This window comes from Myxine glutinosa, chromosome 5, assembly GCF_964187855.1.
Source record: "Myxine glutinosa chromosome 5, kmMyxGlut1.1, whole genome shotgun sequence".
In the NCBI taxonomy this organism is placed as follows: domain Eukaryota; kingdom Metazoa; phylum Chordata; class Myxini; order Myxiniformes; family Myxinidae; genus Myxine; species Myxine glutinosa.
The window spans coordinates 101957233-101971867 of NC_136265.1; the positions used below are offsets into that span (position 1 = coordinate 101957233).

General features: G+C 44.2%; 1 protein-coding gene across 2 annotated transcripts in view; it reads left to right on the forward strand.

Annotated features, from left to right (window-relative positions):
* CAB39 (calcium binding protein 39) overlaps positions 1–14234 on the forward strand; it is a 51581-nt gene extending 37347 nt beyond the window's left edge. For both annotated transcript variants that reach the window (XM_068101930.2, XM_068101931.2), the window contains exon 9: positions 11593–14234. In XM_068101930.2, the coding sequence (XP_067958031.1) occupies positions 11593–11772 (180 nt within the window). In that variant the 3' untranslated portion in view covers positions 11773–14234. The remainder of the gene's footprint in view (positions 1–11592) is intronic.
* Positions 14235–14635: the final 401 nt, after the last annotated feature.

Below are 14635 nucleotides of genomic sequence, written 5' to 3' on the forward strand. Positions count from 1 at the left end.
TACAGACAAATACGTGAGACACAACACAAAACTACTTGATGAGACAAGCACAGCTTTGGGGGATTGAGAAGGGAGTGGATGGCGGGGAGAGTCATTACTGCCTGGGTGCTCTGTGTGCTCATTACTTCCTGGGTGCTCATTACAGTGACATCACAACAATGGTGACACCTTTCTCACCACTCAGCCGGGGCATTTCCTCGGAAGGAATTTTCTTCTCCCCATGGATGCCATCCTACGTGGATTCTCCATACTCTGTCCTTTTAAGGGGGCATTATACCATTGAAGGCAAAAAAAAAAACATTTTTTTACAAATATACAAATGCATCAATTAAAATGTTTGTTTCCTAGTATTGTATATAATAATGTACCAAGTTTGAACGTAAATGGACTTGTCATAGAGAAGATATAAGCTGTAAAGTGGTAATTCATCATTTGTATGCATCTGGTTACCATGGTAACCATGCATAATATAATGCTATGTAATGTATACCAATGTAATATTCATATATAAAGCAACATGTACATATATAGTTTTGCATATTTTCAATCAAGACATTTTATCAAAAAGTGCATTACTGTGATTCAGTGTTGTTTTTACTGTGTTCAGTGTAATGGGGAGCTTATATCTTCTCTATGACAAGTCCATTTACGTTCAAACTTGGTACATATATACAATACTAGGAAACAAACATTTTAATTGATGCATTTGTATATTTGTAAAAAAATGTTTTTTTTTTGCCTTCAATGGTATAATGCCCCCTTAAATATCGAATGTCAAGCAAGGAAGCATCACCTACCATTTTTAAAATCTTGGAAATGACAGCTGAACCATCGACCTCCCAGACTCAGAGTTGATGTTCTCTCACCATTACACAGCCGAGTCTGGTTACTCTGTACTGTACGCTGTGCTGTATGCTGTACTGTTACTCTGTACATCGTGTGGCATGAATATAATGGCTTATTACCCTCGCCAGAGGAGAGGGTATTGCATTTGAGTCCGTTTGTTTGTCCGTTTGTTTGTCTGTCTGTTTGTCTGTCTGTTTGTCTGTCTGTTTGTCTGTCTGGTTGTTTGTTTGTCTGTTTGTTTGTCTGTTTGTCCGCACAGAATAAATATGATTTTCTCTGCAACCGTTGGTCCGATTGACAGCAAATTTTCACCATAGGTGCAACTCCACCTGTATAATTTTTTCATGATATGATGTCATAGCTCACGTGGCTCGGCCACCATATTGGAAAAACCAAAAAAGTTTGCACCTCTATATCCCCGAAAGCGCTGAATAGAAAAAATTGAGACATGGCTCATTGTAAATAACTTCATGAGGAATAAAATATGTTAATGATGATGTCATAGGTGCCTCCATTATGACGTCATAATTCGACAAGTACAAAACTTTATCCGATCAAGATGAAATTTCTTCAGCATAATCTGGGAATAAATTAGTTTGGAAAAAATGATTACGTCATCGGTCACGTGGTTCGGCCGCCATATTTGTTTTAACACAAAAGCCTTAAAAACTACTGAAAATACATCCTTGCGAGGGTTTGCAATCTCTGATTGCTCTTTTTCTTGTTAAGTATAAAAACGGTTGCTAATTCCAGCAAAGAACTAGCACTCTGTGGCAGCAAAGGAGAATGAAAACACGAGAACCAAGATCGTTGCAGTTTTGCACTGTAAGTAAATAAAATGTGGAAGAAGAGGGGGAGAAAACGATAACCTGGAAAGAAAGGTATGGGCATGGAGATGGTTAATGAGGGTAGAAGTATCCTGTATATGGTTGGCGAATGACCCGGCGTTGTGCTGTACGGTCGTCTTGAAGCCCTGAAGGGAAGAATGGAATTACAGACTGAGGAAGTTGTTTGCACAATTGAGAGAAAAGAGGAACAGATGAGTGGAGAGGGGGGGGGGGGGGGGGGGAAGGAGCCTGGAGCCTGGATTTTGGGAGTTTCACAAGAAGTGGGTTTCTGGCAGAGCAAATGTGTCCTGCAGAAACCTGGGGTGGGGGGACAGAGCACAAAGAGCAAAGGGTGCAAGACCAGAAAGGAGGTGGTAGAAGACTAAGAGACCACGGACCTGTTTGCGTTTTGAAAGTGATAGGCCCATAAACTCAGTCTCATCGCAGGAAATTCCAATAATTTTGCCTTTGCTGCCACTCTGTGCTCATGAAGTGATAAGCGGGGTTACGCGATCGGTTACGTACGTATGTACATATGCCGTACTTACGTGTCCGCATTTTAAAAATTCATTTTCTCAGCAAAGGCCGGTCCAATTGACATGGAATTATCACCATACTATGCGTCTGCTATTGTATATTTTTTATTGATAATTATAAAGCCATACGGGCACCATCTTGGAAAAACCGAAAAACTTTGGACTTCTATCTCCGAAACCACTCCATGGGAAAAAATTGAAACGTTTCTCATTGTAAAGGACTCCACATGGGGAATAAGGGTTGTTTATGATGACGTCATTGGCGCCTTCATTATGACATCATAATCTGACAAGTGCAACGCTTAGTCCGATCAGTTTGAATTTTCTTGATCGTGATCTATGCAACAATTATATTGGAGAATGTAACTTTATGACGTCATCAGTCATGTGGCCTGGCAGCCATATTGGATCAAAGAGAAAGCCCCTTAAAACAGAAGAGTTAGCTCGTACCAAGTCGCCTGCGTGGGGTACGTATTCTATGAATACCATCTAGATTCCAAAGCATTGTGAGACGGTGCTTTGGGAGAGTGAGTGAGGGTGTGAGATTTGTCAGAATTGGAAGACATATTCCAAGTGTTTCAACAGCTTGTGATTCTATCAAGGTCTGAAGACAGGCAGGAGGCTGTTGCCTTACCTGTCTGTCTGAATGATGAGGGATGTCTCGGCACCAGGTTGAGTCATCAGCAAATAGATCAGGGGATTTTTCAGAGAAAACCTTCATGAAGATTAGGCATAGGATAGGGGCCCATAGCACTGCTTTGGAGCACTCCAGCCTTAGCAGGAAGAGGAGATGCGAGGACACTGTTGAGTGCCACACTTATGAGAGTGGAGGAAGTCATAAGCCGAGAGAGGAGGTGGCCTTGGATGCCATGGTAGAGAGCTTGGAGAGCAAGGCGAGATGCGAGACTGTATTGAATGCTCGAGATGTGTCCAGATAGAGGGCCCTGATCTCGTCTGATATAGAGAGGACGGGGGCCCTTTGGAATAAAGAGGGGACGGGGGCCCTTTGGAATAAAGAAGGGACGGGGACCCTTTGGAATAAAGAGGGGACGAGGGCCCTTTGGAATAAAGAGGGGACGGGGGCCCTTTGGAATAAAGAGGGGACGGGGGCCCTTTGGAATAAAGAGGGGACGGGGGCCCTTTGGAATAAAGAGGGGACGGGGGCCCTTTGGAATAAAGAGGGGACGGGGGCCCTTTGGAATAAAGAGGGGACGGGGGCCCTTTGTAATAAAGAGGGGACGGGGGCCCTTTGGAATAAAGAGGGGACGGGGGCCCTTTGGAATAAAGAGGGGACGGGGGCCCTTTGGAATAAAGAGGGGACGGGGGCCCTTTGGAATAAAGAGGGGGGCGGGGGCCCTTTGGAATAAAGAGGGGGGCGGGGGCCCTTTGGAATAAAGAGGGGGGCGGGGGCCCTTTGGAATAAAGAGGGGGCGGGGGCCCTTTGGAATAAAGAGGGGGGCGGGGGCCCTTTGGAATAAAGAGGGGACGGGGGCCCTTTGGAATAAAGAGGGGGAAGAGGTGATCTTCACTGGGTATTGTGAACAGTTTTGAAGAAACTTAGGACATAGTTGTGATTAAAAGGATGGAGCATAAACTGCTTCATCACTTTTCACGATGTGATTATATAATGGGTTCACAGTCTTATTTCTTCCATTGGAATTGTTTTTGTTTTTTTATCTTGACTTTCTCAAGTTTCAGAGATATTATGGTTCCCGGAAGGAGGCATCACGTGTTTGGTCTTAGTGTCCATTATGTACTGCTTTTTGAAGAACCAGCCCAACATTTTTCATTGGGCTTGACTGGGATTCAGACCTTGGATCTCCTGCGCCCGAAGCTGGAATCATACCCCTAGAGCAGGGGTGGGGAACCTTTTTCCTGTCGAGGGCCATTTCGATTTTTAGAACATCCTTCGAGGGCCATGCTAAATTATTGAATACATATATCGGACTCGCCTAATGCGATGGCTGGAACTGTTTCTCTTTGGCGAGGCGTTTGGTGTCAGGTGGTAGTGATGATGATGCTACTCGCAGCTGGTTTTGCAGGTTTGGGTCAGTCAGTCTTGAGCGAAACCGAGTCTTTGCAAGAGTCAGTTTTGAAAAGAACTGCTCACAGCTGTAGGTCGTCCCAAACAGTGATGCAAACTTCAGTGCATGTCTCCTCAGAATGGTAAAATCCTCAGCACGTACATACAGTTTGTAGAACTCGAGCAAAGGGAGGACAAATCTCACACTCTTACTATGTCTCTCCGAAAAGATCGACTGGACAACCCTCCCATCTACTTTCTCAACAATCCTCTCCAAGAGGTTCTGTCGCTCAAGCTTTTGGGTCTCACTATCTGCCATGATCTTTCTTGGGAAAACCACATTTCCAAGCTGGCCTCCAAAGCCAGTCGCCGACTGGGCATCCTCCGTCGTGCGAAGTCCTTCCTCGGCACACCTGAGCTCCTCACCACATACAAGGCTTTCATCTGCAGCTCAATGGAATACTGTTCTCCCCTATGGGCCGGTGCTCCTGCCTCACACCTAGCTCGGCTTCACGCTGTTGAAACCAAAGCTTTCAGAATTATTGGAATCTCCCGCGATGAAGCTATCTCTGAGGGCCTTTCACTCACTCACCGCAGGCAGGTAGGTGGTCTTTGTCTTCTTCCGACTCCTCTCCGGCCTTGCACCCCCAGCTCTCTCTGTGCTCTGTCCCCCAAATATTCCTACAGGTCGCACAAGATCTGCCAGCAACCCTCTGATGGTTAAACTGCCGAAATCTCGGCTCTCTGCTCACCTTCACTCTTTCATTCCTCTTTTCACCCGCCTCTGGAACAAACTCCCCCACTCCCTTCAATCCCACTCCTCGCTCCAGGTCTTTAAAACAGCTGTTCACCACCATCTCTTATCTTCCCCCATCCAAAACCTTGATCTTTTCTACCCCCGCTAATTCACCCCAGATCCACCTTGTTTGAAATTCCAACTTCTTTCCTGGAAGTCCTGGCAGTGTCCATATGTTTTATACCTCTCCCACCCCCCTTCCCATGCCCCCCTTTCCCATGCCCCCCCCCCCCCCCAACGCCCTTTCCCTCTCACAGATCTCTCGATGTCTCCATGTCTCTTGGTCCCTGCTCTCAAATGTTGTGTTTGTGTTCTTCCCCCTCTCTCCCCATCTTGTCTACTGCTCCCGATGTTATATGTTTTATGTGTCGGTTTGTCTTTCTGTGTGATTAATGTTCGCTCTTTTACGAGCCTCGATCTTGTATACAAAAACAAAAACAAAAAAAAAAATTTTTTTTTAAAATAGATAGATGAATTGCCTCGCGGGCCGGATCAAACGGTCTCGCGGGCCGTATACGGCCCGGAGGCCGGAGGTTCCCCACCCCAGCCCTAGAGTCTGGGGCCTCGACCATCACAACACAAACATCGATAAGAGTCAACTTGCAATATACAGACAATTATATCCTTGTTTTGGTTGGTTGAGATGGTTTGGTCATGTGTTGAGGAAGGATGAAAGTGACTGGTTGAGAAGAGTGATGGAAATGAATGTAGAAGGAAGTAGAGGACGGGGAAGACCGAGAAAGACTTGGCTAAAGATGGTGGAAGAAGAAATGCGGGCAAGGGGGTTAACAAGGAGAGATGCAGAAAATAGGGTAAGATGGAGAAGATTGTCATGGGGACCGCAAGGCTAACCCCCGCTCTAGCAGGGAAAATGGCCTTAAAATGCCTGTTGTTGTTGTTGTTGTTGTTGTTGTTGTTTATCATTTTTTCAGCAAGTCATGTGCAAACTCTACCCACCCAGTGGGTGGATACTCTGCTAGTTTGAATCAAATTTGCATATTGGGTGAATTAAATGGTCAATTGAAACCTAGAAACCTGTTGCTTTTGATGTTAAAAGCTCAGGCTCAAAGGTCAAAGTTGGAGAAAATCATCCGTTTTCATCCTATTGACTTGAAATTTGGACGGGATTTGCACGTTGGGTCACCAAAATCAGAAAATTCGATTTAGCTGTTTGAAAAGGTCAATGGTTTCCATGACAACAATTTCACCCCGTTTTAATCAAATGGGATATTTTTGGGATTTTATTATTGCCAAACCTCAGGAATTTTTCAAGATATCGGATTTAAACTTGCGCACTTTATTTGTACGTATGTGTGGAGTATAAGTGTGTAAAATTTGGTCAAAATTAGTCAGAGGTGAATGTCATCCAAAACCGGGAAATCACCTATTCGGCGGCAATTAGGAAATGTATCAACGAAATTTGTTCTACACAACAACAGTCTTATCATGTCAACCACTTCGGGCAAATTCCCAAATTGCTGTTTCCATGGCAACCATTGTTTATTTGGATTGCGCAAGCATCGCGCTCTGCACCAACGTCATTCTCGTTTGTCTTTTGACGTGACAGTTTGTTTGCATATTATGACTGACTACTTTTGAAGTAATGAGAATGTCAACTTCTCATTAGCTTTGGCATTTTGAGCATTTGTTGTCAAACAGCATTGCTAAGTTCTACCGAGCAAAATATTTTGTTATCCTAGGACCAAGGTGAACACCATTTGATGTTTTGCACGGCACTCGGGGGACAAACGATTTATTTTAATTCCCATTTGTTTATTGACCTTTACATCTGTGCCGAGTATGGTGTCTGTGAGGAGGTATCTATTGCCCAAGGATAGTGTGTGGTCGCTGTTATATATTTCTCACCGTAAACCGCCTTCGCCAACCTCCCTGGTGGTCCGCCCCCACCACCCAACCCCCAAATAAAAATTAATAACAACAAAGAGCAACCAGAGATTGCAGACACTCGCCAGGATATGTTTTCAGTGGTTTTTAAAGATTTTGTGTTAAAACAAATATGGCGGCCGAACCACGTGACCGATGACGTCTGCATTATTTTTTTTCTCCACCAATTTATCCCTGGATTATGCTCAAGAAATTTCATCTTGATCGGATGAAGTTTTGTACTTGTCGAATTATGACGTCATAATGGAGGCACCTATGACATCATCATTAACATATTTCATTCCCCATGGAGAGTTCTTTACAATGAGCCATGTCAATTTTTTCTATTCAGCGTTTTTGGAGATATAGAGGTCGAACGTTTTTCTGTTTTTCCAAGATGGCGGCCGAACCACGTGACCTACGACGTCATAATTATCATTAAAAAATTATACAGGTGGAGTTGCACCTATTGTGAAAATTTCCTGTCAATCGGACCAACGGTTGCAGAGAAAATCATATTTATTCTGTGCGGACAAACACAGACAAACGCAGGCAGACAGACAAACGGACTCAAATGCAATACCCTCTCCTCTGGCGAGGGTAAATAAAAAGCACAACAAAAAGATAAACACCACAATGTGTCATTGTCAATTTTTAAGCGGTGAAGCCACTTCAATAATTGGCATTGCCCACCGGTCCATCAAAAACGAAGAACCTTTCTAACCCACCATGTTTAATTCTAAAGGGTAATTTTAATGGGTTTCGTTTGTTTATAGGCTTTGCATATTTCATCTATCTATAATTCCAGCAATCTCTGTGTGTCTGTGTGTCTGTGTGTCTGTGTGTCTGTGTGTTTGTTTGTCTGTGACCGCTGTTTCTCGACAACTACCGGTCCGATATACTTGAAACTTGCCAGGTATATTGCTGGGGACCCGAGGATGTGCCTTTTCAAGGTTTGAAATTAATCGGACAAGTACTTACCGAGCTATGGCGATTTAGCCGTTCGCCGTTCGCTTTGGCGTTGCGAATGGACCAAACCATTCATGTAAATAGAGGGGGGGGGGGGGGGGGGTTCTGTGGTCGTTCGCTTTGGCTTTGCGAATGGACCAAACCATTCATGTAAATAGAGGGGGGGGGTTCTGTGGTCGTTCGCTTTGGCTTTGCGAATGGACCAAACCATTCATGTAAATAGAGGGGGGGGTTCTGTGGTCGTTGCGAATGGACCAAACCATTCACATCGAATCATCGAATCACATCGAATGGACCAAACCGTTCGCTTTGGACCAAACCATTGCATGTAAATAGAGGGGGGGGGTTCTGTGGTCGTTGCGAATGGACCAAACCATTCATGTAAATAGAGGGGGGGTGTTCTGTGGTCGTTACTGCCACGTGGTTTCAAAGTTTTTTTTTGTTGTTGTTTGCACGCATGTTTTTTTGCACCCACGTACGGGCACGCCCTAGGATGTTTACACACACACACCCCTACACAATTTTTTTTTTTTTTTTTTTTTTGGCAAGGAACGGGCACCCACGTACGGGCACGTCCTAGCTTATATATAGTACGGGCATGCCCTAGTCTATCTATAATTCCACTAATCTCTGTGTGTGTGTATGTTTGTTTGTGACCGCTGTTTCTCGACAACCACGGGTCCGATATACTTTAAACTTGCCAGGTATATTGCTGGGGACCCGAGGATGTGCCTTTTCAAGGTTTCATATTAATCGGACAAGTAGTTACCGAGCTATGGCGATTTAGCCGTTCGCCATTCGCTTTGGCGTTGCGAATGGACCAAACCATTTCATGTAAATAGAGGGGGGGGTTCTGTGGTCGTTGCGAATGGACCAAACCATTTCATGTAAATAGAGGGGGGGGGGATTGTCACTGTACTCGCAAGCCGTTCGCCGTTCGCTTTGGCGTTGCGAATGGACCAAACCATTTCATGTAAATAGAGGGGGGGGGGATATAATTTTAGATATATATATAGTACGGGCATATATATAGTACGGGCATGCCCTAGTATTAAAAATGCCAAACTGAACCACTTCCTTTGGACACGGGTGCGATTTTAATTTTTAACTCAACTGGACTATGTCCAGCTGAGTTTTTGTCGATACCCAGTGTCCGTCTGTCTGTCTGTCTGTCTGTCTGTCTGTAAGTCTGTAAACAATTCGACGTCTACGCTCTAAAAGTCACAAATATTGATAAAATTTGATGAAACTTGTTATGCAGCATCTTTAAGACATAAACTAGTTTGGGATTGCATTTGGGCGTTGCACGCCCAAAAATGGGCGTGGCAGGGCGGCCATATTGACAAATCAAATTCCTGAAGAACAGTCGTACAGTTCAAGATCGAAATGTTGGAAAGCTGTTTACTAGAACAATCAGCTAGGAACACAGTAAAAGAACATCTTGCATTTGTCCACTTCACAACTAAGCAACTGTTTTTCCTGTCTATGTACTCGTCTAACTATTGACAGTATGAGAATGTATGGATAATTCAAGAGAAAATGACTAACTTGTAATGTCACTTGAGTCCAATTCAATGGATAATGACTGTGTGTGTGTGTGGGCGTGGGTGTGGGGGTGTGGGTGTAGGTGGAGATTTAATGAATGAATACTTAAACCCTGTTGAACACATCTATTGAAATATTCAACGTATCTTGATTGAAGACCATACATGTATATTGTTTGACCAAGTCTTTCTAAATAAATTCAAGTCTGAAATCTGAGAAAAGTAATTGTAGTTTTACTTTTCATGCCTCACTTAAAACTCAATTTTTTCTAGTTTCCTCTTTAAACATGAGATACCTTCAACGTTACTGTACCTCTTTAGCACATATAAACTATATTGTTTGTGGTTCTATTATGCAAATTCTAACCATATTGATATAGACCAGTTGAGTTCAGGTTCCCTGGAACCTCTAGTTTTTGATGCCTCCACCGACAAATTCGCCTGAGGCATTCTGTTTTCAGGTTGTGCGTCTGTCTCTGTCTGTCTGGCTGTCCGTCCATCCGAAGTTTCTTTGCCATGATAACTTGAGAACGGCTGAAGGGATCCAAGTCAAACTTGATGCAGATATGTGTGATGTGGTAAAGACGAACTGATTCGATTTTGGAGTCATGAGGTCAAAGGTCAGAGGTCATGTTAGGTAAAACTCCTGTTACCGCAATAACTTGTGAACCAATGATGTGATTTGACCAAAGTTGGTACAACTATGTATTATGATGGAGATGAACTGATTTGATTTTGGGGTCAAGAGGTCAAAGGTCAGCGTCTAATAGGTTTATAACTTGTGATTGGCCAAAGGGATTCAAGTCACACTTGGTGTGGGTATGTATAATGAGGTCATGATGAACTGATTAGACTTTGAGGTCGAAGGTTGGATGTCAGACATTCCGTTTGGCAAAAAATTGGTTACCGAGGTAACTTGTTAACCAATGATGGGATTTTGACCAAACTTGGTATAATTATGTATTATGATGCAAAGATGAACTGATTAGAGTTTAGCATCAAGAGGTCAAAGGTCACAGCCTGTAATAAGTTTTTGTAACTGCGATAACCTAAGAACGACTGAAGGGAACTAAGTCAATCTTGGTACAAGTATGTATTATTATGAAAAGATAAATGGATTACATTATGGGGTCAAGAGGTGAAAGTTCAGAGGTCATGTTAAGTGAAAATTCTGTTACTGTGCTAACTTGTGAATCAGTGATGGGATTTTGACCAAATTTGGTGCAGGTATATATTATGATGAAAAGACGAAATGATTAGCTTTCGGCATTAAAGGTCAGAGGTCATGCCAGGTAAAAATGTGATACTTGAGAACAGTTCAAGAGATTTAAATCAAACTTAGTACAAGTATGTATAATGATGTAATAATGTGGGCGGAGTATCATGATGTAATAATGTGGGCGGAGTGAATGAATGAATGATCGTTTTAAGGCCATTTTCCCCGCTGGAGTAGGGGTTAGCCTTGCAGGCCCCATGACAATCATGGTTCCCTTTTTGAGGCAATGTTTTTATGGCCGGATGCCCTTCCTGGCGCCAACCCTTGGTCGCCTCTTACGGTGCGCAGGGATACGGTGTACCTATTCTAAACCGGGGTACACACCGGGATCATTCATCCCAGCAAGCTTGTACTCAATTTGCCGACCTCGGAAGGATGACAGGCTGAGTCAACCCCCCTGGTGTTAATTTAGCGATCGACCGGGATTCGAACCGATGATCCTAGGATCCCAAGCCGGCACCTTAACCGCTAAGCCAACACCAGGCTATCATGATGTAATAATGTGGGCGGAGTATCATGATGTGATAATGTTGGCGGAGTATCATCATGTGATAATGTGGGCGGAGTATCATGATGTAATAATGTGGGCGGAGTATCATGATGTAATAATGTGGGCGGAGGCATATCGGTCGACGTTGCGACGTCGAAGAGTGCTGTTCTCGTTAACCTGGTGATATCCTTGAGCATTCCACAATTTCCTCATCCCCACTCCTTTCTCACCCCTCCAATAATATTAAGTCATTAGCTTCATGGATTTATTTAATTTGTTGATGGTGTAGTGCAGGCATGATGGGCCGAATGGCCTTTTCTTGCATTTAATTTCCTTATTCCTTGTTTTTCATTCTGATCTTTTTCATTGTATTTTTGACTGACTGTGCGGCTTCTCTGCAGGTGTTTGTCGCGAATCCAAGTAAACCACAGCCAATTCTGGATATCTTGCTGAAGAATCAGACCAAGTTGGTGGACTTCTTGTCGCGCTTCCAAGCCGACCGCACAGACGACGAGCAGTTTTCCGAAGAGAAAACTTACCTCATCAAGCAAATCCGGGAGCTCAAGCGACCCGGAGCCTGAGCCCCGGCTTCCTCATTCCCTTGCATCGTCTTCACCTCCCACTGCCTTATTACCACCCTGCCTCCTCTTCTGCACCAGAGTCGTACCGCACCTGTCGTCACCATCCGCTATCTGTTATCCTCCCGTTCATTTAAGTGGGAAGGTAGAACCTTTAAAGCTTTGACGGGACTCCCCAAGCACCTCCCAGGGTGTGCGGCTGATGGATTTCATCTCGAGTCTTTAAAGCTTCCACTCAAACCACTTTCATCAGCCGATTGTACTGCAGCAAGATAAGGAGCACCTTTTGTTTATGGGGAATCGTCCTAGCCGGAAATACTCCCCCTTCATTTTTTTATTATTTTTTTAAATTTATTTTTGGTTGGGTAATTCCCACTCTCGGTGGATTATAATATGGGACATCGGGCACCTTGGATGGCACGCAACAGGCGTGTCGTGGTTCCTATGAAATGGTGTGGGATGGACGATGTGAGAAGCAAGGTTGTCTGGTGCTGAGGTGTAGGTTAGAGTTAAGCATAAGGTTGCCGAGGGGGGGGAAGAGAGTGCATCATTGAACCAAAATGATCCGATTTGACTTCCACGGAGAGCAGGGGAGTTCCCTGCGTGGGCGAAAGCTGGGAAGTGAGGACGTGGGAAAGGAAGGATCCGAATTGACCTTGCGAAAAGTTGAAAAGAGATGCCACGTGTGCTATTGTCCATGCTCCGTGGAGAGGCTTGTGCTCTCATTTCCTTCATTGCATTCTTCCTGGCATTACCACAGTGCTTTCCCGTTTATTCGTATGTGTGTGTGCATATGTATATGTACACACACATACATACACAACAGCAATGGGGATTCATCACAGGTGCTGCAGGATATTCCCTCATATTCCCATAGGTGGGTTGACGTTCCCTCATAGCCGTTAGTTTGTACCTGTCGGGCATTTTTTCTGAACTTTCTGCCAAATTTACATCCATGGTGCTTCTTCCTGCACGGCGATGGAGGATGGATGTGTTAGAAACAAACTGAGAGCAGGTGTTTTGAAAGAAGGGAAAGATGTAGATCATGGGGTGGGGAGGAAGGAGGAGAGGGTTCACTCACAGGGCTTCCTGCATCAACATATACAGTATTTATTGCAAAATGGGATTTGCTTTAAGGACGCGCTCTCGGATCGGTGACCATTTCATGTCGGGGAGGGAAGCGAGAGGTAGAGTGAATACCCAGATGTGCAAAAGCAAGTTAGATTGAGGGAGGAGGTTCTGTTTATCCGGGTTGGTCGACTTCCGGGTTGGCCTGTAAAACGAGACCGTAGAGATGGATTGTGAGTAACCCTGCAGTGCTCTCGACCTTTAATGAAATGCCACGATTGCTTCCCATTTTAAGTAGCGTCTTTGAACATCAGCCTTTATTGGATTTGACTAAAAGCCACAATTCCTACCTGCTTCGTTACTCTCATGTTTGGTGTCCAGGTACCTCCTCAATGGGGGTTTTTTTTTTGGTTTTTTTGACCAGTTTGTGAAATATTTTTAGTGCTCGGACCTGTTTGGGTTCTAGAACGGATTCAAGGCAAACTTTTTTTTCTTTTCTCCAATGTTTAGCAGGTAATCAAAAGGATTCGATTTTTGTTTTATTCCCCCTGTCGCAACACCCCCTCTTTTTAATGTTTTTTTTTTTTTTGTTTTTTTTTTTGGGGGGGGGGGGGGATTCTCCACTAGGGGGAGTTTTGTGATTGTATGTGGACGAATGGATCGGAATGGAGACCTCGTCAACTTGGCACGGCACCGACTTGCCGTTTGTAAACGGGTTCGATTACGATTCCGGGAAGTTGCCCGAGTCGGTCGAAAACTTGGCATGAGGCCTGTGCTTCCCTTCCCGCAAGTTTGTTGCTCGTTTAAACTGAAACTTGCCTATAGTAAACATGTAATCGTTAAGTTTCTAATTTACTCGTTTAAGTAGTATTCTGAGTATCGGTCTAGTCCTGGTTCACAACAATACCCCCCCCCCCTAATGATTGTCGTGTTACTAACATACTTTTGAACACCCAGATAGTAACCCCGTGAGGGGCTTCACCAGCGCTCTCTCCCGCCCGCCCCCCACTACGAGGAAAAACAGAGCCTCCAAATAAATTGGGATGTTAATGCTGCATTGTGTGACATTTACAGGGGAAAAAATCTCAATTGTCCAGAACACCTGGGCAAGGGGTACCTGTTTAAAGGTGATTGCGTGTGTGTGTAGGTTTCATTACGAGATGGCGAGTGAAGCGGTGGCCATTTTCCATACTGAGTCGTGCTCGCTTTGCTGTCTTGAACAGGCCCTAGCCGGTGAACTCTTGACTTTCTTCTATTTTTTTTCCTCCCACTTTTTTCTTAACCGGTCTTGGCTAGTACGGCCCGTAGTTCTGTTGACCATGCATGTCATCTGCACTTCCCTACCGTTGTATAAGCGACAGGAAATAAAATGGGAAAACTGCTGGTTCCAAATGCTGCTCTGTCTGCAACGTCGACTTTGCTTTTGATTCCTCGTCCACCTTTGTCTGTTTCTCATCTCGCACGGCAACCTGATTTTGGGAAATGATGAGGGGAGGAACTGTCATGTCGATACGGGTACGGAAGTTGTGGCTCATGAAGTTTTGTAGTTGGTTTTCAACGAAAGTCAAGTGGCATTGTACATATGTGCCCAGTTGCGAAAGGCCCAGCATTGTAAAGGTGGACAATTTTACACATGCAGACGAAGTCGACGGAGGCATTGTTTTCAGGGTGTCCGTCCATTCATCTGTCCGTCCGTGATAGTTTTTTTTTCTTTTCTTTCTTTTCTTTCTTTCTTTCTTTGTATACAAGATCGAGGCTCGTGTAAGAGCTAATATTAATGACAAAAAAAAAAAAAACG